The sequence below is a fragment of the Acinonyx jubatus genome, chromosome C2, assembly GCF_027475565.1.
Source record: "Acinonyx jubatus isolate Ajub_Pintada_27869175 chromosome C2, VMU_Ajub_asm_v1.0, whole genome shotgun sequence".
Lineage (NCBI taxonomy): Eukaryota > Metazoa > Chordata > Mammalia > Carnivora > Felidae > Acinonyx > Acinonyx jubatus.
Genome location: NC_069384.1, coordinates 57,887,502 through 57,915,388, shown reverse-complemented (window position 1 = coordinate 57,915,388; position 27,887 = coordinate 57,887,502). Strand labels below are relative to the sequence as shown.

The 27,887-nt window shown below is 40.3% G+C and overlaps 3 protein-coding genes across 6 annotated transcripts in view; 1 reads left to right on the top strand and 2 right to left on the bottom strand.

Moving 5' to 3' along the window:
* Nucleotides 1–422: 422 nt before the first annotated feature.
* Nucleotides 423–25,134, bottom strand: CD200 (CD200 molecule). 4 transcript variants are annotated; one of them, XM_027077725.2, is made up of 6 exons: nt 24,270–25,134; nt 20,925–21,009; nt 11,745–12,065; nt 8,916–9,188; nt 6,822–6,929; nt 423–1,858 (listed from the first exon to the last, which is right to left on the bottom strand). In XM_027077725.2, the coding sequence occupies exons 1-6, from the start codon at nt 24,279–24,281 to the stop codon at nt 1,851–1,853; spliced, it is 807 nt and encodes a 268-aa protein (XP_026933526.1). In that variant the 5' UTR covers nt 24,282–25,134; the 3' UTR covers nt 423–1,850. The 4 variants fall into 4 exon arrangements, with proteins under 4 accessions (XP_026933526.1, XP_053076823.1, XP_026933527.1 ...); XM_053220848.1 differs by lacking the exon at nt 24,270–25,134 and adding an exon at nt 23,375–23,513; XM_027077726.2 differs by lacking the exon at nt 20,925–21,009.
* LOC128315177 (caskin-1-like) lies at nt 23,471–27,828 on the top strand. The gene is made up of 2 exons (XM_053220849.1): nt 23,471–23,547; nt 23,710–27,828. The coding sequence occupies exons 1-2, from the start codon at nt 23,486–23,488 to the stop codon at nt 24,089–24,091; spliced, it is 444 nt and encodes a 147-aa protein (XP_053076824.1). The 5' UTR covers nt 23,471–23,485; the 3' UTR covers nt 24,092–27,828.
* The window catches only part of LOC106972226 (uncharacterized), a 35,724-nt gene continuing 33,123 nt past the window's right edge, over nt 25,287–27,887 (bottom strand). The window contains exon 7 of the mRNA XM_053221894.1: nt 25,287–25,486. Within this exon, the coding sequence (XP_053077869.1) occupies nt 25,462–25,486 (25 nt within the window). The 3' untranslated portion in view covers nt 25,287–25,461. The remainder of the gene's footprint in view (nt 25,487–27,887) is intronic.

The window sequence follows — 27,887 nt, the reverse complement described above, 5'->3', positions numbered from 1 at the left end:
AAATTTTTGAGAACTGCTGCTTTAGCTGTCCTGCCTGATCTGGCAGTTGAGATACAAAGATACATAGAGTAACGCCACAAAACGAGAGGCAGGGTGGTGGTTCCTATTAAATTCAAAACTGTGTAAGCTAATCAGTTTGCAACGGTTGGTGTCAAAAAGCAAAATCAAAAGAGCACATGCAAGGAAGTGCTCCAAAATTGGCCATATCACGTCAAATGGACACAATTACCAAACTGATAGAGCTCCCTCTGGCTAGATCAGGGATATCTGATTTGTGACTTTATGACTAATCAGAAATGTTAGTGGCATCTTCTAGTGGGTGAGAGATAGATGGGAGGGGAGGGTTTCACACACAGAGGGAAAGTATAAAGATTATCACTAATGTCTACCACATTCCCCAAAAGAGTATCATGAACCAAATATTTAGCCTTGACACTTTTACTTTTAATCATTCAGTATTTTAATACAAATATATGAAATAATACAGAATTAAATAACATATGAAAGGCTTAAATATACAAATATCCAATTCAACAGTGAAAACAAGTTAAGTTTTAGTCACGGAGTAGAGAGAAGAAAGCAGGCAATACTGAAAAAGTCACTAATTTGGTCTTGTGAGTAATAAGAGTTCAAAATTGTTCCACTAGTTCGAAATATCTATTTAGGGGTCACGTGGGTGGCTCAGTTGGTCGAGTGTCTGACTCTTGATTTCAGCTTGGGTCATGATCCTAGGGTGGTGGGCATGAAGCCTGCTTGAGTTTCTCTCTCTCTCTATCTCTCTGTCTCTCTCTCTGTCCCATCCCCCCTCAAAATAAATAAATAAAAAGGAAAGGAAAGGAAAGGGAAATATATTTAGACCAAAGGGATCTATAAACCCATACATGCCTTCTCTGCTATTATGAGAAGTTAACTCATGAGAAAAGAAGACAGGAGAGAAAAGCATTTGAATTGACTGACTGTTATTTACAAAACTTCCTAAATGCCTATTTTTATCATATGTTTTCATTACACAAGTTTGAATTCACAACGACTAAAATAGGACTGACATCTTATGAGTCAAATGGGACAGGAAATGCAAACTTTTTTAAATATGCGAACTGTTGGACTAACAATACTTATTCTTCTATAAAAATAGATAAGTAAAGTTAAGGTTGCCGATGTTATTTTGCAATAAATTCAGTCCCACATTCATTGTGGTAAACGTCACAAAAGAACATGAAATATAGCAGTGAAACCAAGGACTTTAGAAAGACCAGCTATTAACAATGCAATGAAGAAACACATGAAAAAACAGACTCATGGACCTAGGAACAATATGGAAGAAGAGAAGGAACATCAACAGAAAGGTTAAAGGTAGTCTCAGAAAAGTTCTTTGGTCCTCAACACCTCTCTGTATTCTCCTTTCTCTTTTTCATTTCATTATTCATTTTCTTTCCTGGAATTACATCAGTTTTTAGAGCAGAATGGCAAATTATCTGGTCCAACTTCTTAATTTTCTGGATGCAGATGTGGAAGCTCATTGAGAGAAAGTGATGAACGTGGGGCTGCCATCAGCTGGAGCCAGAGTCAGTCTCTGAGTTGTGGCTACTGATCCAGAGTCCATTCAACAGGACAACACTGCCCTACTTCACAAAATCAAGTCCTACAACAGACTTGAGAGGTGAAATGACTTCCTTTTGGAACACTCACCAGCACTGGGTCGCTTACATGGCAGAAGGAAATCTTGAAATTCTTAGGTCTTTTACCCCTACCTCTTTTGTTCTTGGAGAATGACCCTTTTCCTCCTGCCTTTCTCATGAATCAGATTCAAGTAGACCAGGACATAATATTCAGGGTTCTGTGTGAGTCTTCTAGGGCTCTAGATAAAAGAAAGAACAAGATATTAACTTCAAACATGTATAATTTCTATACATAGTGGTATGTATTTCTATAAATAACAAAAGGGTCACTAAACACAGAATACTCCTGTGCATATTTAATTGGCAAAGAAAGATAAGGACATTTCTTGATCCAATGTGACACAAGGACACTGTGACTCTTTAAAAGGACACAGGTAGGGACTCCTGGGAGGCTCAGTCGGTTAAGTGACTGACTTTGGTTCAGGTCATGATCTTACAGTTCATGCATTTGAGCCTCGTATCGGTCTCTCTGCTGTCAGAATAGAGCCAGCTTCAGATCCTCTGTCCATCTCTCTCTCCATGCCCTTCCCCCACTCTCTCTTAAAAATAAACATTAAAAAAAATGTAATTGCTTAAAAATAAAAGGACAGGTAATTCTAGGAAAAAATGTTCTGCAGAATCACTTAAGACTACAAGTGAAAAAAACATTAAAGAATTCCAAATGATCTGGGGCACCTGGGTGGCTCAGTCAGTTAGGCGTCTGACTTCAGCTCAGGTCATGATCTCTCAGTTCGTGAGTTCGAGCCCCATGTTGGGCTCTGTGCTGACAGCTCAGAGCCTGGGGCCTGCTTCGGACTCTCGGTCTCCCTCTGTCTCTGCCCTCCCCCACTCAAGCTCTGTCTCTCTCTCTCTCTCTCTCTCTCTCTCTCTCTCAAAAATAAATAAACATAGAAAAAAAACTTTTTTTTTTAAAGAATTTTAAATGATCTATGTGTATTTTATTTATAAGACCTTGAGCTTTGCTTCCTGTGGATATTAACTTGCTAGACATTTGGTAGCATTCATGTGTCACAAAAAAGACACATGGAGGGCCTTTCAAGGGCTATCAGATTTCTAGCACATAAACTGAAAGGATGTGGGCCTCCCCTCAAGGCGTGTAGTTAGTGAAGTAAAAGGCCTAGGATTTTATCTTGGTGCCACCTCTCATTCTCTATGTAAATCGTAAGTATCGTAAGTAACTCTTCACCAGAAACTGCAATGTTTTAAACTTGCCAATATGCCCAGTATCCACTATCTGTGCTAAAAGACGTAAAGCAGCTCAGGCAAGAATGCCCGGGCTTAAGATTCTGTTGGCCAATGACTCTGTAATCAGATCATGCCCTGCCATTTTGAGATGATGGATGGCATCTGCACCCATTGGAGTGTAAACTTTTGTAGAAAAATCAGTTGGAAGGCAAGATTTCTCCCGGCGGTATTGACCTAAGCAGTTCAGTAAAGGTTGCTTAACACTTCTCTCATAAAAAGTGCCACATCTCTTCTGCTTGGAGCTCTGAGGAAACTGGAGTAGGGGTAAGGACCACCCCCGCCCCCACAACCACTCTGCATTAGGGAGACATAGGTACAATTATTACGCAAAGCAAAGACTTGCATTTGTTTTTGGGAACAAATATTTTTTGTATTGCCCTTACAACTAATCACTATTTCACCATCAAAATTATTGAGCACTTCTGGTATTTGACATAGTACTAGGCTTAAAATAAGAGAAAGCGACATGATTCCACTGAGGACACAGTGTTTTATCAACACCTCCATGGTTCTCAACGAACAGACAGCCCATTTAAAGGTCAGGTTATTATGAAGTGAAGTGAAAGAATTCAAGGTAATTATACAGGTAATGTTGGTGAGGGAAAAACCACTTTGTTACAAAATAGCTGGATGATTTGAAGAAAAAGTGAAGTTTGGAATAGGCATTTCCTACGGTTGTGTAAATTTTTTACTGTTTTCCACTTATACTTTGACTCAATCAAACAAAAGAAAGCTGCTACTCAAACATTTCGAAAAGTGAGATGATTATCTGTTCAGATCTGCCCCCACGTGAGGCTTTTGTTACTGAGAAGCACGTAATCATTGGTGGGTTGACTAACGAGAAATAAGAGGTTATTTTCAATCCCAAATTTGACTTCATTGTAGTATATGTGGAAGGGAAAAATTTATGACCTCAATTGGGTTTTAATAGAATATTATAGAATAGGGGAAATTTTCCCTAGGAAATTTTATTTTTTTTCACTTTCTATTTCAGTAATAAAGCACTACCTTCATGAAAGAAAATAAAAGGGATTTTTTTTTTTGAAAACCTATCAATCTATTATTATCCGGTTGTTGTAGTCTCATGGGAAGTAACTGTGATCTGATCCTATCAGGAATGGAACAAAAAGCAACTGCCTCTAACTCACCATATCTTCCTCCAGAGGACACCTTTCCTGGTGAAAAGAACAACATTCTCTCTGGCGTTAAACAGGATCACGAGAAAAATAGATCCTAATTTGTACAAAAATAGCATCATCATTACAGATTACCCCTCTATCCTGAAACTAAGTTTGCTGTGCTTTTGTGAGTGATGAATAAGTGATTTTGGCCTAAAATAAGCTTTTTTTGTTGCGTTTGTTATGGCCCTAACAAAGAGTCAAACCCTTACTTAACTAGATTTGTCTTACCACCCAGCAGCTTCTCAGAGATGATTTCTTTGCCCACATTCAACTAGTGCAAGAATTAATTCATCCTTTCTCTCCTCTTTCTTTCTCCATGAACCATGAACACACACACACACACACACACACACACACACATTTAGTTCCCCCTCTTCACTTCCTTATTTCTGAACAGTTGCCATTTTTTCCAGTAACCAGGTCCAGAAATTTGGTGTCATTTTTGACTGATCACCATGTTCCCCTGCCCATCCAAAAGTTTTATGTTTTCAGATGATGGAAAGCAAAGAGAAGAGAAAAGGAAAACCCAAAGCAAGGGTAGGGAAAAAGTAGGAAGCAAATGTAGTAAGACTGTTCACTTTCATCACAAATTGATAATCAAAATTTGTTACTTAAAGAAATTTTAAACGTCAGGATCTCCGATGGTTTTCATCCCTTTCTGCCAACTTTTTGTATAACTTAAGTTTTGGTCCTGAGTGTTTAAGTCTCCAGCATAACAAACACTTGGTTTTACTAGCTATTTCAGTGTATGGGACCTATTAACATTTTTGAAACCCACAAAACAATTCAGCCACCCAAAATATGCCACTTCACATTCAGTGTAATTAACTGGGTTGGCCATATGTCACGAAGATATCATCAGTAAATAGCAATTCTAGTGCTTACAAGATCCTAGAGAGGTGCAAGTGTTTATTTCATAAATGAGAAAAGCCTGGGTACAAAGATAAGCTGACTCCCTTTGCTTCAGGAATTGGAAAAGGCCTTGAACAATTCTTTTTCCCAGAAAACCTAAGACTTAATGAACAAAGGACAATTATTCTTCAAATGCCCCATTCTAGTGGAAGTTACCTTGGGCTTGAATAGATTGCATTGTAAGATTCTTGTCCAACAGGGACTTTTTAAAACAAATTTGAACACTTCATACTTTTTTTCTTCGTACTTTCCAAAAGAATACAGCAGTAACAGCAAGCTAAGACTAAAATAAATGCAACCCAACAGTGCCTTTCAAGTCAGAACTCCAGGGTATCACAGCTGGAAGAACATTCTGGCAGAGGTCAGGAGACCAAGGCCACGGTTCTCGTCCTAAACCTGTTGTTAACTAGCTGTGTGACCTTAGGGAAAAAGTCAATTTCCCTCTCTGGCTTCAGTTCCTAACTGGAAAAACGAAACGTTTGGATAGAGTCAAACAGCCTTCTGCCTTTGACATTCTGCAGAGCACTAATGAATTCTATGGGCTTATGTTTATATGCAATAAAATTATCTGATATGTAATCCCCTCTCCCCACAGAACACATTCTTTTGACTACTTTTGCAAAGGGGTCACTGGCACTGAAGATTTGTTGTTTTTTATAAAATGACATTAATCTGGTGTTTATATAAGGTTTATGCAGAATTAAGTGTTTGAAAAACCTAGCACATGAGAGATAGCTCATGAGACATAAAAGAAAAAGGGGGAAAAGTAGCGCTTAAGTGAAGTTTTTAATAGAAATTTAAAATAACACTCTACACCAACATTTTCTTCCTTCCCTTACAGTTATCTGAGATGGTGAAAACTCCCATATCAGCCTTTCACCCTTGGAAATCCCCATCAACATGCCATAAACTGCAGCTTTGCATTAACTTTAACAAATTATGCACTGTCTTCAGAAAACAAAAAAATTTAATTCTCTCTTTCTAGCAGACTCCTCTTGTTTTACAGCGTCTCATTTTATAAAATCTCACAATGCTTTAGACTCAGCATTCATGAGGTACTGAAATTACAATAAGAAAAGGAGAATTGAAAACATCACTTTCAAAATCTATCCTTCCAGCCAGCCAGCCAGCCACCCACCCATTCATCCACTGATTCATTCACTATTTTAATGAACAGCTATTGAGCACCTAATAATATACATAAGATGTTGTGATGGATGTTGTAAGGGACAGAGAGAAAACGTGCAGTCTATAAGGACAGAATGACATAATGTAGTTGGAAGATTGCCTACATGTTGCCTATAGTGTTTGAGACATAGTAAGAGTATAACAGAGAAAATACTATTTAATTAGTGAGTATATTGGATAATTTCAGAGTCTGTTACATGGAGTAGCTGGCCCTGGGGAGCGCTGTAAAAAGAAAAGAGATTGTCCTTCTCAGTAGTAAGTGGAAGAACACAGTGTGGACGCTGAGACTTCTCTCCCTGGTTTTGCCATCAGCTGATTCAACAATGGTTGGATCAACATTTTCCACACTTCCTCTCATCAACCCTTACTCTCAAGTTACAAATAATTAGCCACTAAATGATTTTAGGAAACAAAAAGCAGAAGCATCCAGTTTTAACGTCCAATTACAAGAAAATGACGCTGATGTGTTCTAAAATACCAGAAACATTTAGGTATTTTGGAAACAGCGAACAAAACACATTGTTGCCACCCCTTATTTACATCTTCACGCGACCCCCCCCAAATTGCTATTAAAAAGTCATTTGTTTCCTTCTGTGTATTTCTCGTGATCACTCACCTCGGTCTTGGTTCCGACGACGTTTCCAGTATAATAAGATTGAGATTAAGACCAGGAGAATGACCAGGGAAACAATACTTAACAATAGTGGAACTGAAAACCAAAAGCCTATAGATGTTGAGGGGGAAAAAGGAGACACAAAGTCATAAGAAGCTGTTGAAGCAAAAAAAGGATAGAGAAACAGTTGTGATTAGTTTTTCCTAGAACTGAGCTTAAAATGAAAACTACCCTTAAATACATACCTATTGAAGTTTACATTCATGGTTTTATATTATTTCGATAGCATTTAGTTAATAATAATCTAACCACACGGTTTATGTGGTTGCTATCTCTTAAGACCTTTGAATGTGTGGTTTCATTTAGTCCTCAAAACAGCCCAAGAGTTAGGTATTATTATTATTATCTCACATATACAAACAACAACAATAGAACAAAAAACTGAGGCTGAGAGAAGTTAAGCAAGCCCAGAATCAGAGTAGTAAACAGCAGAACCAGGGCTTGGTCAGAGCTTGGTTTGCCTCTAAAGTGCATATTCTTTGCCTTACGGTCCGTGAAAGTCATATATTTATTGAGGGCGCTTTGGAAAATACAGAGTAATAGAAAGAAAAAAAAAATCATGCATCTCATGATTCCGATCCCAGGAGTAACTCATTTCAATGCTTTTACTGTATGTCTTCTAATCTGCCTCATTGTTATTAAAGCTCTTTCCACTGGCCAACAAAGTTCCTCAGCATCACTCTGCAATACAAAGACGGGAGGAAGAGCCTCCTGATTTGGGAGTTTCCAGCATCTTCCCCCTACCTCCGTAAAGGGATTTGTTACATCATAATTGAATCGGGCACCTTCAGACAGAGATGTGTCTAAGTTCAACAGTTTCTATGCTTGACACATGCTCGAAGCGCGGGAGACTTTTAGTAAGCATTCGCAGAACAAACAAACATTACAGAAATGATGTTCACACATTATACATGACATAAGTCAATTTTAGCATTCTTGGGACCAGTTCCTTTTCAACTTCTTGTTTTTCAGGGAAATTGACCCTTTGCCTTGGCTGAAAATGAGGATCTCTTCACAAGTATCCAAATCTAATACTGCATAGCTTTTGACCAAATTTACCTAAATGTCGACTTTTTGATTCATCTGTTTTTTACAAGGACCCCAAAAATGACTACAGGAAATTTTGCTTAGAGGCCACCACGCCAATAAGGCATACACAGGAAAAAGCTTTTCCAGGCTCTGTTGCTTAAAATCCTCCCTGAAAAAAAAAAAAAAAACCCAAAACCCATCAATACCTTTTTAGGAGGCTTATTACAGACAGCCTCATCCAGAGTTGGTGCCTCAGAACCACAGAGAGAAAGAAAACCGTGACTATTCGCAAAGTGTCTTGCCTCTAAAACGGCCACTCCCTTCATTCTCCCACCCAGAACCTTTACTTCTTATATCCATGAGACCCAGAGATAGCAGTTTAGAGAAAAACACAAGAAAGCAAAAGGGGTTTTGAACAGGAGGCAGTTTGTTTCAAAGGGGTGAGAAAAACACCTTCCGATAGGCCTCTTTCTTAAAACCTCTGTTGCCCCTTTTCCACGGTGTAGATTACCAAAGCCTTTATTGGAGAGGTCACTTCTTCCGGGAAATCTCCTTGATCCCTCCAGATTGAGCTGACGTCCCTCCTCCCCGCCCTCAGTCCTCTCAGGGTGCACCGTAGCTTTCTTATTGAAGCATTTAACACACAGTTTTGTAACTGCCCATTCTGTATTCCCAGTAAACCAGAAGCTTTCTGAGCAAAGGGACTGAGCCTTGCTTACTGTCACATTTCAACAGTCCCAAAGCCTGGCACAGAACAGATACTCAGTAAATGTCAGCAGTGTGGAAAAATAAATGAATGAATGGATCTCAGCAAAAGCATTTGGTATGTGGGCAACATACCACATTTACCAAAGTAAAATTGGCTTTATTGGCTTCCTCAACCCTGTTTTTCTTTCCCCACTTATGCCATTCTCTCTCTTACTAGCTCCTTTGCTAAGAAACCAACAGGCTCGCAAAACATTCACCACCTTCCAGGTGTGTGACACATCTTTGCCCACCTTCTCTTACCTTTGTCCAAAGTTTGCCTGACGCTGGTCATAGTCCCCAGGTGTAGCACCTGGCAGATTACCTCCTTCCCCACCTGGCTCTTGGGGTCTTTGACCTGGAGGACACTCGTGACAGACGTGGTCCCATTGGGGTGTGAGAGAATCTCAGTACTGTTTTCAATCCCTGACCCAGAGACCTTCCAGGAGATCACAGGGGCTGGGCGGGCATTGGCAGAGCAAGTGATATTTACGTGGTCTTCGAAAAATTTATAGTGAAGGAACACTGTGGGCTGTACTGGGACAAAAAAAAAAAATGACGGTCTGCCATCAGTTAAGCACCACATTCTCCTCAGAGGATGAAGGAAGATCTGTACAGAAAGACACTGGGGGCTCAAGACATAAGATGGCACATCCAACCCAAACTGGGGCAGCTCAGTTCTTCCTGTGTCTAATTCTCTGGCCGGCAGGATGGAAACTGGCCTAGTACAACCCTGCAACAAGAAAAATCCTCTCTGTCGTTTCTCTGCAGGGGAATTAGCTGAATGGATAAAGGGCATCTTCTTTCCCATACAGTCCAGAGCTTAATTATTCTGTTCTCTTTTTCCACGGGCAATGCAGCACCTCTGCCTTCTTCTGGATATCCCTCTCATAGTCTGACAATAGTCACCAATCAGCACTTCCATACAGGTAGCTTGCACTTCTCAGAAGTACCAGGGCAGTTTCAGAACAGAGAGCCCGTAGAGGGGCTGCTGCTTAGGGATGGCCTTTCTCTGCTTGGAGCTGGACCAGGGAATGAGATGCATGGAGGAGACTTGGAAAGTCCCTGCTTGGAATATCCATAAAAAATGTAAATTAGAAATTCACATGCCCAGAACTAGAAAATCACAGAATGACAGTTGGAAAGACCTTGGAGATCACCTGAATGGAGTTAAAACAACTAGTTAATGAGAAAAGGATATTATTTTAGTCCAGCTGTAGTCCTGTTCCCTTCCAAAAGTCCCTTGACTGATGAATTCATTGCCATCGTATATTTTTCAATGTGCAGTTTATCTCTGCTGAGCAAATGCAGTTTTGCTTTCCTGTGGTTGCTTCAGAGCCCTCAAGATAATTAAAGGGCAGTAACTAAATGAAAGCCTGGTCTGTGCTTAGAGGTTCAAGAGGTGGGAGGGTGACAGTGGGCTGGAGGAAATGGGGCCAAAGGCTGTGGCTTTTTCCAAAGAGTACCCAGATACTAATGTCAAGGGGCACTGGGGAAGACAGATAAAAGTGAGGGAAGATGAGTAGGGTTGACATGGTGAGACTGGGTGGCAAGGTGCTCTGGTATATCCAAGGATGACTTAGATGAAGGCTGTAAGGTGTAGCTGGAAAGGGTCAGAATGGAAAAGAATGGGGTTACTACCCAGAAGACTCAGGGGAGTGTGGTTTTCAGGCAAAAACTATTACAAAATATTAAGGGTAAAGTATGGGGGGAATAAGAAGAAGGAGGAGAAGAAGAAGAAGGAGGAGGAGGAGGAGGAAGAGGTGGAGAAGAAGGAAGAAGGAAGAGGGAAGAAGGAGGAAGAAGGAGGAGGAGGAGGAGGTGAGGAAGAGGAGGAAGAAGTGGCAGGGGGAGGAGAAGGAGGAGGATGGAGGGAGAAGGGGAACAAGAAAAAGTAACAGAAATGAGAATGACACAAGAAGGAAAAAGATGAAAAGTGATGAGGAAGGGGGAAGGAAGGAAGGAAGGAAGGAAGGAAGGAAGGAAGGAAAGAAGGAAAGAAGGAAGGAAGGAAGAAGGGAAGGAGGAGAGAGAAAAAAAGGAAAGGAAAGAAGGAAGAAAGATTGGAGGCGGGGGGAGAGGAAAAAAGGATACAAAGAGACAGAACAGAAGACATAGAATCAAGAAGAAAATCTGACATAAGATTCTGCAGAGAGGATTCACTATAGGCAAAAATAAGTGAAAGAAATATATATATATATATATATATATATATATATATATATTTTTTTTTTTTTTTTTTTTTTTTTTTGGTGTTGCCATATGTCCCTCGCACTCTTGTCTACTGAGCATCCTCTTACCCCAGGTCCAATATTCTTAGTGTGTTCAAACTCTCACTTTAACATTCCTGATAACTATGTCTAAATTTGTCTTTTCCCTTCTAAATCTACCACCAACTGTGCTATGCTCCAAAGTTATGCCTCATTCCCACTTCTTAATTCTTGATCTCAGTTATGTGTCAGTTAAAAGGAGAGGAATCTTGTCAAACTAACCCTATTGCATTGTAAAAGAATGCTTATTATCCAGTTAAATCTCTAGTTGGCCTCAGGTATGAAAGGCCTTTATGGTACATCCCCTTTCAATCCCGAGAGAACTACATTAAACCAAAATGAGAGGTACCACATAACTGGCTTCAGGTTATCCCAATCTGGCTCTTTCCTTAGATCCGAAAATGTTTATGCTGTTAGGGACTTTACAGATAATCTATTTTATACTTATTGTGTAGATAAATAAACTCTGCTTCAGAGAGTGGACGGGACTCTTCCAGGGTCACATGATTGTTAATGGCAAAGCCAGGTCAGAATCATATCACTACTTAGGAGAACCCCATTATCCTCATCATCGTCCTTAATTTACCCTTGCTGACAACACAATTCCTCAGAGCAAAGATAACTCCAGGCAGAGATTCAATGTGGCCCCACGAACTCTTCCAATGAACCATAACTACGTTATGGTAGACATGAGAGGCTAAGTTTCTTCTTATAAACCTTTCTGAGGTTAAGATCCTGAAAAACTAGGCACCACCACCATGTTCCAAACATTCTTGAAAACAACATTTCTAGCCAGAGACAATGTATTATCAGAGATTCTCACCAGAGAGGGTGAGGCAGGCTTTTCCTGAGATCTTCCCGGAACCAAAAGTATTGAAGAGGCACTTGTAACACCCTTCATCCTCCAGGGTGGTATTCCAGAATGTAATGGTTGAGTTCTTGAGTTCCAGCTGGGTGATGTTTATCTTGTCCTTATAGGCAGGCTGGACTACAACCCCATGGTTCTTGCTGAAGGTGACCATGTTTTCTGGGCTTACAGCCTTGATTTTCTGCCATGTCACAATCAAGACTTCCTCGGAATTTTGCAGAGAGCATCTTAAGGAAGCAGGTGTGTTCAGCAGCTCTTCTTCATCTTGGGTCACCACTTTTATCATAGAATCATAAAAGAACATTTCTATTTTAAAATTTAATACATACAAGTACACATTTTTCTGATTTAAAAATGCATGTTCAAAGTTAAATATAGAAAACATAGGGGAAAATGCTGGAGGAAGGGGGATAGTGGAGAAGAAGGGGGATCTGGATTTTCCTTGTCCTTCAAACATAGCCTTATTGAGGTCAGAATACTTGGAACACCCAGGAAATAGATCTGCGGAGCGACAGAAGGGTCTCCACGGTTGGAAGGAGACAGCCTGGCAGGATTGAGATGCATGTGTGTGTGAGTTGTGGGAGATAAAATAGTGCTGTTATGGAGAAGTGGGAACCCCTTCTGTGAAGAGAAAAAAGGGAAACAAAGAGGGGCTGTGAAAGCACAGCAGTGAGTTAGCACAAGAGGAAAACCTCTCTGGACCATGGACTAGGGAGCGAAAAGTACTGAGTGTACTAGTTTGTGCAGTCTTTGGAGCTGAAACTCTCAGGTTCTGGAAGTGCACGAGTTTCTTTGGAGCAGAGCTGTGGCACGCAATCCCGGGGAGGAGGGAGCTGGTCCCAGAGTGTACAGCATGATGTAGTGATCTTTGGGGCACAATGGAAGAGAACAATCTCCTTCCTGGACTACTTTAGAAAGACAGTTTATTGCCTCCGCAAGGACAAAAGACCCCGCAGGTGTGAGCCAAAGGTCTTTCATCAGCCGGGTGGAAAGGCTCTACTCTGGAGCAGGAGAGCAGATCACTGTCACGCCAGTCCTTTAAGACTTTGGGTTTTGAATCCCAACTGAGTGCCAAGGAGAAGGCACAGGAGAATTGTGGCGCAGGGCAAGCTGAGCGCCCTCGCTATTCTGTGAGGACTGCCTGAACAGTGTGGGTTGAGATCCCTAGTTGAGACCCCAATCTGAGACCCCTAGATTGGGAGGACGTCCTTTTTTCCCCCTAACAACAATGCGGTGGGACTTCAGAGAGCAGCACAGCTGCCCCCAGTGGAGGCTGGACACACTTACACCTAACCCCTCCTCTCCATGCCTAGCAACTGCTTATTTACTGGAACAAGACTGACCCAACACAGCCGGCCTTGCCTCCAGACTAGCACAGCCACCCCCCAAACACACACCAACGGACAACTCTGGGTTTCTTTTTTCATTTTTTTCATCCTTCTTCTTTTTTCTTTTGGAATCAGGCTCAGACTTTCTGATTTGTTTTTTGTCATTTCTTATTACATATTTTTTATTTGTTTTTTTTAAATCCTTTTCTTTTTCCTTCCTTTCTTTTTCCTTCTGCTTTCCTCCCCCCCCCCCCCCCCAATTTCTTTTCCTTTCACTTTCCTTGGAATCGGCCTTATAGTTTTTGATTTTCTATTTGGTTTTCTTTTCTCCGCTTTCTTTTTTCTCTTTTAATGGGATCCGGCTCCCCTCCCCTTCCTTTTTTCCCCCAGGGTTGCTTCAACAAACAAATCAAAGCACACCTAGTTAAAGGTCCAAACACTCCCCACTACAAGCAAGGAGGAGCTCTGCGGAGGACTGTTCAGTGGCATAAAGCAGCCAAAATGCAAGAGGAGAGTACACTCAACACAACACCAGAAACACTTCCCGGAGTGCCAGGCGCTCAGCAGTGTATGACCCTTTTTTAATATAGCATTACTCTTAGGTATAGGACACCTAATATGCTTTTAAAATACACAAAAGACAGAAACTTAGCCAAAATGACAAGATGGAGGAATTCTCTCCAAAGGAAACATCAAGAAGAAATCACAGCCAGAGACTTGCTCCAAACAGATATAAACAATATAAATATATTCAGAACAATAGTCATAAGCCTAATAGCTGGGCTTGAAAAAAGCATAGAAAACACCAGAGAAACCCTTGCTGTAGAGATCAAAGACCTGAGAAGTCGCCGAGATGGATTTTAAAAAATGCTATAGCTGAGACACAAAATAAACTAGATATAGTGACAGTGAGGACCGAAGAGGCCGAGGAGAGAATAGGTGAAATAGAAGATAAAATGATGGAATATAATGAAGCTGAAAAAGAGGGAAAGGAAATTACTAGACCACGAGGGGAGAATTAGAGAACTAAGTGATTCTATAAAATGAAATAATATCCATATCATTGAGTCCCAGAAGAAGAAGAGCAAGAAAAGGGGCAAAGGCTTATTTAAATAAATTATAGCTGAGAACTTCCCTAATCTGGGGAAGGAAACAGGCATCCAAGTCCAAGAGGCACAGAGAACTCCCTTCAAAATCAACAAAAACAGGTCAACACCATGACATATCATAAAGTAACTTGCAAAATACAAAGGCAAAGAAAGAATTCTGAAAGCAGCTAGGGACAAAAGGTCCTTAACCTACGAGGGTAGACACATAAGGTGAGAGGCAGACCTGTCCATTGAAACTTGACAGACCAGAAGAGAATGGCAGGAAATATTCAATGTGCTGAATAAGAAAAATATGCAGTCAAGAATGCTTTATCCAATGAGGCTGTCATTCAGAATAGAAGGAGAGATAAAGTTTCCCAGGCAAACAAAAACTAAGGGAAATTGTGACCACTAAACCAGTCCAGCAAAAATTCTAAGGGGGACTCTCTGAGTTGAAAGCAGCAAAGACTACAAAGGACCAGAGAACATTACCAGAAACACAAAATCTATAGGTAACACAATGGCGCTAAGTTCGTATCTTTCAATAAGCACTCCGAATGTAAATGAATTAAATGTCCTACTATAAAGACATAGAGTATCAGAATGGATAAAAAAACAAACAAACAAACAAACAAACAACAAGATACATCTATATGCTGCCTACAACAGACTCATTTTAGACCTGAGGACACCTGCAGATTGAAAGTGAGGGGATGGAGGGGTGCCTGGGTATCTCAGTCAGTTGAGCATCTGACTTTAGCTCGGGTCATAATCTCACAGTTGTGAGTTTGAGCCCCACATCGGACTTTGTGCTGATAGTGCACAGTTTGCTTCAATTCTCTGTCTCCCTCTCTCTCTGCCTCTCCCTTGCTTGCTGTCTCTGTCAAAAATAAATAAACATAAAAAAATTAAAAAAAAAAAGAAAGTGAAGAGATGGAGAACCATCTATCATGCCAATGGATATCAAAAGAAAGCCAGAGTACCACACTTATAACAGACCAACTAGATTTTAAAACAAAGACTGTAACAAGACATGAAGAAGGCCATTATATTATATTTAAGGGGTATATCCATCAAGAAGAGCTAACAATTGTAGCACCCAACATAAAAGCACCCAAATATATAAATCAATTAATCACAACCTAAGCAAACTCACTGCTAATACCATAATAGTAGGAGACTTTAGTACTCCATTTACAACAATGGACAGATCATTTAAGCAGAAAATCAACAAGGAAACAAAGGTTCTGAATGACACACTGACCAGATGGACTTAACAGATAAATTCAGAACATCTCATCCTAAAGCAGCAGAATACACATTCTTCTAGAGTGCACATGGAACATTCTCCAGAATAGATCACATATTGGGTCACAAATCAGTCCTCATCAGGTACCAAAAGACTGAGATAACATCATGAATATTTTCAGATCACACTATCAAACTTGAAATCAACCATAAAAGAAAAGGTGGAATGCCCTCAAATACATGGAGGGTAGAGAACATCCTACTAAAGAACGAATGGGATGACCAGAAAATTAAAGACAAAGTTAAAAAATACATGGAAGCAAATTAAAATGAAACACAACAGTCCAAACCTTTTGGGATGCACGAAAGGCAGTCCTAAAAGGAAAATACAATGCAATTCAGGGCTATCTTAAGAAGCAAGAAAGGTAGAAAGGTCCCAAATAAACAACCTAAACTTATACCTATAGGAGCTAGAAAAAGAGCACCAAATAAAGCCCAAAGCTAACAAAAGGAGGGAAATAATAAATCCTACAGCAGAAATAAACAATATAGAATAAAAAAATCCAGGAGATGGGCGCCTGGTGGCTCAGTCGATTAAGTGTCCGACTTCGGCTCAGGTCATGATCTCGAGGTCTGTGAGTTCCAGCCCTGCATCGGGCTCTGAGCTGACAACTTCAGTGCCTGGAGCCTGCTTCAGATTCTGTGTCCTCCTCTCTTTCTGCTCCTTCCCCACTTGTGCTCTCTCTCTCTTGCTCTCAAAAATAAATAACACATAAAAAAAAATACAGTAGAACAGATCAATGAAACTAAGAGCTGGTCATTTGAAAGAATAAACAAAATTGATAAACCCCTAGCAAAACCTCTCAAAAAGAAAAGAGAGAGGACCCACAGAAATAAAATCATGAATGAAAGAGGAACGACCACAACCAACACCACAGAAATACAATTATAAGATAATACTATGAAAATCATATGCCATAAAACTGGACAGTCTGGAAGAAATGGACAAATTCCCAGACACACGCTACCAAAACTGAAACAGGAAGAAATAGAAAATTTGAACAGGCCCATAACCAGTAAAGAAATCAAATCTATAATCAAAAAGCTCCCAACAAACAAGCGTTCTGGGCCAGATAGCTTCCCAGGGGAATTCTATTAGACATTTAAAGAAGAGTTAGTACCTATTCTCCTCAAACTGTTCTAAAAATACAAACGGAAAGAAAGCTTCCAAACTCATTCTTGGAGCCAGCAAAACCTTGATTCCAAAACAAGACAAAGACAGCACTAAAAAGAATTACAGATCAATATCCTTGATGAACCTGGATGCAAAATTTCTCAAGAGATACTGGTAAATCGAATCCAACAGTACATTAAAATAATTATTTACCATGATCAAGTTGGATTCATTCCTGGGTTGCAAGGCTCGTTCAATATTCACAAATCCATGAATGTGATACACCACATTAATTAAAGAGAGGATAAGATCCTTTCAATAGATGCAGAGAAAGCATTTGACAAAATACAGCATCCTTTCTTGATAAAAACCCTCAAGAAAGTAGAGATAGAAGGATCATACCTTAACATCATAAAAGCCATATATGAAAGGCCCACCACTAATATCATCCTGAATGGGAAAGCACTGAGAGATTTCCCCCTAAGACCAGAAACATGACAGGGATGTTCACTGTCACCACTAGTCCTGAAAGTCCTAGCCTCAGCTATCAGAGAACACAAAGAAATAAAAGGCATCCAAACTGACAAGTTAAAAGTCAAACTTTCACTCTTCATAGATGATATATAAGATACTCTACGTGGAAAACCCAAAAGATTCCACCAAAAAAACTGCTAGAACTGATACATGAATTCAGCAAAGTTGTAGGATATAAAGTCAATGTACAGAAATTGGTTGCATTTCTATACATCAACAATGAAAAAGCAGAAAGAGAAATCAAGGAATTGAGCCCATTTACAATTGCACCAAAAATCATAAGATACCTAGGAATAAATCTAACCTAATAGGAAAAGAGCTGTATGCTATAGAAAACTATAGAAAGCTTATGAAAGCAATTGAAAACTACAGAAAGCCTATGAAGGAAATTGAAGCAGACACAAAGAAATGGAAAAACATTCCATGCTCATGGATTGGAATAACTAATATTGTTAAAATGTTGATACTGTTAGAGAAATATACGTTCAAATACGTATATTCAATCTTTAAGAGTAACAGAGTAGAAAAACAAGAAAGCAAACTCCCACTGAACAAATATTGTGTAAAGAATCCCTGGAAACTGAAAGTAGGTAGAATGAGGTTGAAGATGAACACTGTCAGATAGAATAGAATGTGTTCGTGCCCAGAGAGGCAGAAGCAGGGAAAGGGCCAACGGACAATTGGCAGAGTGATGAGTTTAAGTGAAGAAGATACAGCAGCCCCATACATTCCACACACACACACCCTGCAAAAGAAGGGGCAGCAACAGTGGCGTCTGCCTCCAGAAAGCAGTGCTGAATACGGGAACGTAAGGTAGAGAGATATTCAGGACAGTGCTTCAGGAGGCTGCATCGTAACAGACGGCTTTGGCAGCCAAATAAGAATCTACACACCCCCACATTTTTACTTAATGCAATGCAGAGCATAAGGCATGACAATAACTTCTTCCCCCACAATGCTGGCTACTCATGTTGATATGATAGATGATTCCATAGGAAACTGCGATATAAAAACAAACAGGCACAGGTGTGAGAAAGCTGACACAATGAAAGAAGAAAAATGAACTCTACAAAACCTAAGAACTCCTACCAAACGAATAAAGATATCATAAATCAAGAAACACTTTGACACGAATCAATGTCATATCTTACGTGTAAAAAGAAGCCAGCATTGTAAATAGTAGAAATTAGAGGTGTAGCAAATGACATCTATAAAATCTTAACTTGGCTCACTTAGCAAAATGGACATTGCTGAAGAGTCAATTAGTTAAGTAGGAAGACCAGATTATGAAATTCTTTCAGAATATAGCACAAAGGGATAAAGATATGGGAAAAATTAAAGAAAAATTCAAAGACCTAGAATGTTTCACCGGTAGGCCATCAAAACTTTAAAAAAAGGGGAAAAGAAAGAATAGAAGATAAAAACACTGTAAGGGACATTTCAAAATGACAAAAGGAGCAATCTAAAATAAGATATATTAATTATAAACCTTTATATGCCTAACAACATAAGCGACACATACAAAAGCCAATAGAACTGCAAAGAAAAAATTTTAAACCCACAGAGATAATGGGAGAGTTTCACTTCCATATATTAAAAAATATATCTAAAGCAAAAAAGTCAAATATAAGGATAGAGAAGGGACACCTGGGTGCTCAGTCGGTCAAGCGTCAGACTCTTGGTTTCAGCTCAGGTCATGATGTCACAGTTTCATGAGTTCGAGCCCCACATTGGACTCTGTGCTGGCAGTGCGGAGCCTGCTTGGGATTCTCTCTCTCCCTCTCTCTCTGCCCCTCCCCCATTTACTCTCTCTGTCTCTCTTGAATAAAGTTTATATATATATATATATATATATATGTGTATATATATATATATATGTGTGTATATATATATATATGGATAGAGACGATTTGAAAACTGAATATTTATATATGAATCATTATATATAAATTATATATGTATATGCATATAGGTATGTATTTATAAACTTTTATCCAAATAGAACATATAGGGGCACCTGGGTAGCTCAGTCAGTTGAGCATCCGACTTCGGCTCAGGTCAGGATCTCATGGTTCACAAGTTTGAGCCCCACATCAGGCTTGCTGTGGTCAGTGCAGAGCCTACTTAAGATCCTCTGTCCCCCTCTCTCTTTGCCCCTCCCCCACTTGTGTGCACTCTGTTTCTCTCTCTCTCTCTCTCTCTCAAAAATAAATATTTAAGAAAAAACAAAGAGAACATACAATCTCTACAAACATTCCCCAAAATTGAACTTGAAAAAGGACGCAAAATGGGGCGCCTGGGTGGTCAGTTGGTTGAGCATCCGACTTCAGCTCAGGTCATGATCTCACGGTTTGTGGGTTTGAGCCCTGCGTCCGGCTCTGTGCCGATGGCTCGGGACCTGGAGCCTGCTTCAGATTCTGTGTCTCCCTCTGTCTCTGCTCCTTCCCTGCTCACACTCTGTTTCTCTCTCAAAAATGAATAAAGATTAAAAATTTTAAAAAAAAAGGGTGCAAAAAAAGCTGCTACTTTATGATCCTGAACACTGTCCACAATGCAATAAAACAGGAAATTTACATGCTTCTTTTAACTCTAATTACACCAGAAACCATAGGAAGAATAATCAATTACTATGAGTGACAAGGAGAATATAATGTATTGAAATCCAAAGAAACTGATAAAGCAGTTTTCAGAGGGAAATATTTAATCCTAATTTCATTAGGAAACAAGAGAATGAAAAATGAATACACACATATATCCAGAATCCCACACCGCCTCCCAAAAATAAAAGCAGTGAGTTAATATAGATGTTACACATATATAGTTTTAGGGAGGCATAGTCTTGGTAGATGTAAAAAGTTCTAGAAGCAATACCTGCCGTTGGGATTGGGGTTTTCTGAAAGTTCCTTGAGATTTTGCAGAGCAGAGATTTGAAGAAACTGCTGCTTTTAGAATGGAGAGTAGAAAAGGAATCAAAGCTAGAGTTTTAACTTCTTAGGCGATTTTTCTCTTTTGACTATGGAAGAAATAATTTGGTGAGAACGTTTACGATTCTTTGATGTTTCTCTAGAATTCCATTTAGATTCCCCCAGTCAATTGGTGAAGCCTGTGCTGTGGATGGTGTGAAACCTGCCCTGCCCCCAGCTGTAAAGGCTGTCGTAAAGGCACATCACATGGAAGGTGATAACAGGCCAGCAGCAAAGTGAGGTGTGATTTCCTATGAAACAGAGCAGACAGGTCTGGCCCAATCAGGAAATTCAGCAGATAAGTGGACAGCACAAGCATGTGTTACATAACAGACTGTGAACCTATGGAACCTCAATATTTCGTTCTTTTCCATAGTTTTCTATAAAAAGGGGCAACCCCATTTAAAAAGCTTACTGCTAGAATACCTTCTAAAAAGGGTATATTAATTTATACTCCCCAAGCGTTTCCCTATCTTTACAAACAGGGAATTATGTTTAAATAATATTTAGAAGTTACTCGATTTGATAGGTAAAAAAACATCTTAAATTAGGAAGAATTTTTTTTTACGTCTGGTATAATCTATGAAAACAGTTTGTAAGTATCCAATGTCTTTTTCCACTTTGAAAACAAAAATGTGGAAAGCAGAAAGAACCACTCCCATTCCTCCAAGCAAATTACACATTTAAATAATTCACGCAGACAAATGAACTAGCACAGGCCAAACAACAGTGGCCAAATGTTTCCATCCCAGAAATTTTGTTTCCTAGACTCCACACAGGGGAATTGAATAACTTTTTACCTTGGGCCGCCCTGCAGAGCCTCACTGCTGCGAAGAACCAAATCAGTCTGTAGGCAGACAGATGACACAAGAGCCCAACGAACACCTGAAGACAGAAAGCAAAGCAGAGAAATGGGCATTTGGATGTGGACAAAAAGCTCAAGAAGCTTCCATCTCATTGCTACCTCCAGAAATGCTGCAGCTGAAGTTTCAACCACCACAGAACTTTGGTTCTTTGGATGTAGAACCAGGGACTATAAATGGAAGAAATAAAAGACTGTGCTCAGGATACGGGAAGGGCAAAGCAACCGTGTGGCTCATCCATTATGGCAATCCCTAGCAATTGGAGGCCTTGCTCTCAAAGCCACTACTGTAAACAGCAAGGTCTCAAAGATGTAGGATGGTCAGGGGAAAAAAAAAAAAAAACTGCCATAAATACATACAGAAAACACAGAGACTACAAACGTTAGAGAGCATTTACATCCCAAATAATCCACATCTGTTAACATTAAAAATGTAACTCAGGGGTAACCATCTTTCAGAAAGATGTGACTGCCTTGAAGTTTGCTGAAGTATTTTTCCCCGCGAATTCTGCAAATTTTACATGAATCGCACATTTTGAAAAAACAGTAATGTCCTTTTTTTTTTTTTTTCTTCAATGCTTAAAGTGACTGGGCAGAAACCCCTGGCATTTTACATGGTGATATTTAATGAAATGTTATTCTGGGTATGATTTTACTATAAGATGAGAGGATGGGATGTAGACAGATTAACCTCTCTCTACAGTAGCCCCATAGATCCATTCATTTGGTCTACATGTGTGTTCATTGTAAGGGGTACAGGCCAGAAATGTAACTTATCCCTACATTTTTCTATAATAGAGATACATAAGAAATGTGGGTTTCTCTGTATTTTTCTTTAACTAAATTTCATTGTTATTTCACGTTGCCATTCCAACTAGAGGTAGAGACTTCATTGCAGTCAATGTCACATAATCTCTGTCAATTCAGCCCCCTGCCACCCCAGCACTTCACAACTGTTCCAGTCTCTGGCATTGCATTGCATCTCCATTCCTAGAGGCTCACACAATGCCAAGCCACGGGGCAGGGCTGCTAATCCTCGGTTACAACCATCTCTCCACGGTGGCATCCTCTAAGATGGCCGTGTTCCCCTCAAGACATCATGGTCATAGCAACTAAACAATTAAACCTTGTGCTTACAGTGTCTTCTCTTCTTCTCTTTTGTTCTCCTGATTCCGTGCTCCTGGATTCTCCCTGTGTTCAGCAAAGGGACGTTCTGCGTGTTCTCTGCCTATCCATCTCTTGTCTTACTGTTCACTTATCATGATGGGGAGGCCAGTCTCTTTCCATAGTTGCCCCCAAGAAAGCAAGGCACAGGTGTTTTCTGTTCTTGGATTTCAACACCTCCCTGTAAGTTCTATTTATCATCCTCCCTGAACTCCCCACTCATGGGCACCAGGCACAGGGCTACCTTCTCAGAGCACAAATTTGTGTCTGAATATAGACTTCAGACAGACCCTCTTTGCTCTCGTAGCCTAGAAAACATTTACTTCCGCTAGGGTTGGGAAAGCTGGTCCCTCCATCACCCTGCGTTTCTCCCATCTGGAATAACATATGTCGTGGGTTTTTCAGCATATTTAGGCTTTTAAAACTCAAATGCTTAGGCTTTTGCTATATCAACACCTTGGCTTCTGAAACCAAAAAGTCTTCTTTGGCATTCTAATTCCATGGTATTTTTTTAAAAAACCATATGCCCCTCTCTTATGTGGAAATCCAAAAGCAAAGATGATGAGAAATGCAGAACGGATTGGTTCTCGTAGTGAAAATCTGTGTTTTAGGATAACAGAGAAAACAGATGCACACCAAAACGCAGTGTGTAAGCTGGGAGCCGACAATGTTTTTAAGAAGCAAAACACAATGATTGAGACTAGGGAATTCGGAGGGAAGCCTTGCTATTAAATATATAAATAATTATCCTGGGTGATGAGTTGGGTTAGCACAAACGCAGGATGCGTGAGCCAGGACAAATGACTCTACCTCTCCAAGATGTGGGCAAAATAACAGCACCGAACTCTTTTATTAAAAAGACTAAACAAAGTAGTACATGTAAGGATCCCAGAATAGTAAGTGACACAGCTAAGCGGTGAATGAATATCGTTATTATTTCATCGGGTTGCTGTAAGAACTCAGCATTTAAAATACTTAATACAGCGCCTAAGATGCAGTAAATACCAAGACATGTTAGGTAACTAAAAAAATCCACGAATCACATCTCATATACAGGGAGTACAAATATTAAATGGAGAAATCCAGAAGCTCTTTGCCGACCAGGCCAAGGTTCACAGAGACCTGTGCCTCTGGCAACCAACTGCTCAGAGCCTCTTCCCCTGAGTGTCTGGGTCCAAATCCTGATCCCATCACATGCAGTCACATGGACATGTAAAAATTAACCTCTCTGCTTGTTTCCTTATTTGTAAAATTCCTTCTCTGAAGGCTGTGAAGATCAGAAGCGTCCAGCGCAAGGAAACACTAGCTCGCAGGCCACCATACTCCTTTGTTAAGATGCCGAATGACTGGCTGTGTGGTGTCGCCAGTAAACTACATCTGAAAAAAATTACCCTGAGGTATTACTTGCATTTGGATTTTAACTGTTTTATTCATTGTTATTATTTCTTTTCATTACAGCAGCGTAAATAAAAAGGCTCCCATTCAGTTAGTAAACAGGTCCTGAATAAACAAAGGGTCTGTCTCTCTTGGATATCCTGGGGTTTAACCCGGATTTATAGGCTCTCAAGGCAAATCCTTTATGGCTCTCAAGACAAAGGGACCGGAGGATGGAAAAAGAGGCCGGTGTATCCCAGGAGGGAGCGAGCTCCCCCGGAGAGAGCGAGCCCTGAATCCTGCAGCCCCACCCCAGCTTTGGGTGCCACGACGGAGCCAGAACAGCACCGCCATCCCCTCCTTGGGACAGGGTACAACAGAACGTGCTCTGCCGCCCTCGAGCCCCGGCCAGTAAGCCAGGCCGCCGGACTGCCCAGAGGGCCCGCCGGCCGCCAGCGCGCCTCCCCGCCCAGCTCCCCTCCGAAAGAGCCCGGGAGAAGCGTCTCCCGGCAGCATCCTTTTTCCAGGACACTGGGACAGGGACCCGGGCCGCCAGGAACTGCCTGAAGACCTCCCTTCCGGAGGCAAAATCCGCTCCTCCCCAGGTGAAGCGTCGCGGGGCCAGCGCCGACAGACACCGAAGCCACGGACAGCTCTGCCCGCCGCCAGCCCGGGGCCACGCGCGCCGCATCGCCCACCCCGCGCCCGCCGTCCCGCGTCCCGCGTCCCGCCCGGCCCGGCTCACCAGCCTCTCCATCGTCGCTCCCTGCCGCGCGGGATGGCCGGCCTCAGCTGGAAAGCCCGAGGGTTCTCGCTAAAGGAGCTGGAAGCCTAGGAGGCGCGGCGGGTCCCCGCCCCGAGGAGCTGCTGCAATGGCTCTCCTCGCCGCCCCCCGCCTCCCCCGCTGGAGTCCTCACCGCTACACCCACTCGCGGGAGCCAGCGGTTGGGGTTTCCAGTCTCATGGGTAAATTCCCCATCTGAAACACGGTGCATTTGTCAGAGGTGGCCGTTTTGGAAACACTTTGAGAAAGTGTTGGGAAAAACATACACTCTTTCCATTTCCACTCTACCAGGACCCAGAGAAAAAGGAAATGGGGGGAGGTGGGGAGACCTCAATCGTTTGAGCTCTTGCTCAGAGGTATGGCTGTCTGCATTGCTCAGCAGGTGTTAATCCACCTGGAGGTGGATTTAAAAAAGAACAAAGGTTTGTTATTTGGGGTCTCGGAATTGCAATTCGGGGGAGCACAGGTTTCAGGAAACCAAAAAAGTGTTGCTCTGCTAGGGAAAGCAAAGGGGGGTGGGTATGAGAAAGAAGGAAGGGGTAATTGTATGTTGTAGACAAAGAAGATAAGGGGAAAAGATGCTAATCTGGTGCTGACCCGTTGAGCCACTTCTGATAACTATCTTATTATTTTCTTGCTGCCATCAGATTAAACTGCCCCTACTATGTGTTTATTAACTTCACTGTCCTCATATGACCTGAACGCCAGTTGCTCTGTTGAAATTTAACTGAGTGCAAAACTATTGTCGCTGAATTTCACCAATAGACACTAAAAAACAAATGTATGTGGGGTGCTTGGGTGGCTCAGTTGGTTAAGCATCTGACTTCAGCTCAGGTCACGGTCTTCTGCCTCATGGGTTCAAGCCTCGCATCTGGCTCTGTGCTGACAGCTCAGAGCCTGGAGCCTGCTTCGGATTTTGTGTCTCCCTCCCTCTGCCCCACTCTATCTCTAAAAAATAAATAAACACTAAAAAAAATAAATAAATAAAAAACAATTGTACATTTATTTTTTATCCAGAATCAAATTATATATTCAAGCAATCAATGAATCTAGTATCAAATTACATATTCAAGCAACCAATTCTGTAATGATCTCTTCTTTCATGATGTGATTTTTTTTTCCACTTGAGTTAATGATGAGGAGTCTTCTTATTTTAACACATTCCAGAGTTCTTGGCTCTTAGGGAGAGAGAGAGAGAGAGAAATCAATGAACTGTTCATCTTCTGAAGCCTTTATGCTTTCCTAGGACCACCCTTTGACAAGGTGCTGGGAAAAAGCTTTTACTTAAGCATCCATGTGGCTGTAAATCTGAGGGCTGTAAATAATAACATAATGACTGGATTTTTCCAGACAAACAGAAAGATATATAGAAAGGATAAATAATTCATAAAAATTGATGAATTGCCCCCATAAAGCAAATTCCCCCAACTTGTATCCCTATATAAAATAATTGAATAATTCAAACCTACATGGAAGGAGGAAAGGAGATCATGGGAGGTAGGTGAGAATTATGGCAAGTTGTATATGTTTAAGAAATTGACATTACAAAATAAATATAAGTATTGTCCTTAGTAAGTTAGGAAAGAACACCAGAAGACTAAGCATGAAATATAACTCAAATTAACAAAAGAATATTTAACCCAATGACAGACAGTATGGGAGAAAAAAAGACTATCACTAAAGTAAAATATAAATTTAAAAATAAAATGGAGGGGCGCCTGGGTGGCTCAGTCGGTTAAGCGGCCGACTTCGGCTCAGGTCATGATCTCGCGTCTGTGAGTTCGAGCCCCGCGTCAGGCTCTGTGCTGACAGCTCAGAGCCCGGAGCCTGTTTCAGCTTCTGTGTCTCCCTCTCTCTGACCCTCCCCCGTTCATGCTCTGCCTCTCTCTGTCTCAAAAATAAATAAACATTAAAAAAAAATTAAAAAAAAATAATAATAAAATAAAATAAAATGGAAAAAATGTCCTATTATATATATCAGTAACAGCAACATATACAAGTAGGTTAAAAACACAAAAGATAGAAACTTAGGACACAGAAGAGTGAATGAGGGGAAAAAAAATCCCTGCCATTATGAAGCATAACTATTGCTTTAAAAGTTCTTTGGAAAAGAAGAAATGTGCTTACATAAAATTAACATTTTGCAAAAAAAGGGAAATGTGACATTTAAAAGTCTTGGACAGGGGTGCCTGGGTGACTCAGTGTCAGTTGAGCATCTGACTCTTGATTTCAGCTTAGGTCATGATCCCAAGGTCATGGATTGAGTTCTGTGTTGGGCTCTGCTCTGACAGTGGAGCCTGCTGATAAAACTAAAGACAAAAATCAATTAGAAGGAACAAAATTGAATGAACAAAAAAAGGGCTTTTGTCTAGAAATTAATTGAACAAATCTGTGGCAAAAATTGCTAAGAAAATTAAAAATAAAAAGAAACAATATAGAATGAAAAATGAGAACTAGCATTGATATAACAAATAGAAAAAATAAGACAATATTATGAACATTCATATCAATTCGAAAACACAAAATGGACAAAATTCTGAAAGTGCCAAATTGGTCACAAAAATTTAATAACTGACACTTTAACAATATTAAGGCTTCCAGTACATGAATTTGGAATATTGTCCCATTTGCTGTGTCTTGTCTAATTTTGTTAATTAATGTTTTTTAATTAATTTATTTTTAGTAATCTCTACACCCAACGTGGGTCTCGAACTCATGATGAGATCAAGAGTCGCATGGTCTTCTGAGTGAGCCAGCCAGACACCCCTCATTAATGTTTTATAGTTATCAGTATACAAGTCTTTTACCTCCTTTGTTAGTTTTATTCCTAAGTATTTTATTTCTTTTGGTGTTACTGTAAATGGAATTGCTTTCCCTAATTTCCTTTTTAGATAGTTCATTGTTAGTGTAGAAACACAACTGATTTTTGTATGTTGTCTTTTTAAATTGTAACTTTCCGGAATTCATTTATTTATTCTAAGTTTTTTATGGCGTCTGTGGGATTTTGTATATATAAGATCATGGCATCTGCAAACAAGGACAGTTTTACCTCTTCCTTACTGATTTCTAACCTTTTTGTTTTTTTCTTCCTGATTAATTGCTCTGGCTAAGACTTCCAGTACTATGTTAGATACAAGTGTTAAGAGTGTGCACTCATGCTTTGTTCCTGATCATAGAGGTCAAGCTTTCAGTGTTTCACTGTTGAGGGTGTTGTTAGCTATGGTTTTTTCAAATATGACATTTATTATGTTGAGATACTTTCCTTCTATTCCTACTTTGTTCAAAATTTTCATCATGAAAGTATCTTGAAGTTTTTCAAATGCTTTTTCTACATGTATTGAGATGATCATGTGACTTTTATCCTTTATTGCGTTAATATGGTGTATCACATTAATTAATTTGCCGATGTTGAATTATCCTTGCATCCCAGAGATAAATCCCACTTGGTCATGGTGTGTGTGCCTTTTAATATGCTGCTGGATTCAGTTTGCTAGTATTTTGTTAAAGATTTTTGCATCTATATTTGTAGGAATATTGGCTGGGAGTTTTGTTTTTGGTTTTGTTTTGTTTTTGTTTTCT

Coding starts and splice junctions, on each gene's coding strand:
- CD200 (XM_027077725.2), bottom strand. Junction 9,189..11,744: donor AGCCTGCCTCACCCTCTCTG/GTGAGAATCTCT, acceptor TTTTTGTCCCAG/TACAGCCCACAGTGTTCCTT. Junction 6,930..8,915: donor CAGGCAAACTTTGGACAAAG/GTAAGAGAAGGT, acceptor CAACATCTATAG/GCTTTTGGTTTTCAGTTCCA.
- LOC128315177 (XM_053220849.1), top strand. CDS start 23,486: ATGCCGAATGACTGGCTGTGTGGTGTCGCCAGTAAACTACATCTGAAA. Junction 23,548..23,709: donor CTGAAAAAAATTACCCTGAG/GTATTACTTGCA, acceptor CCGGATTTATAG/GCTCTCAAGGCAAATCCTTT.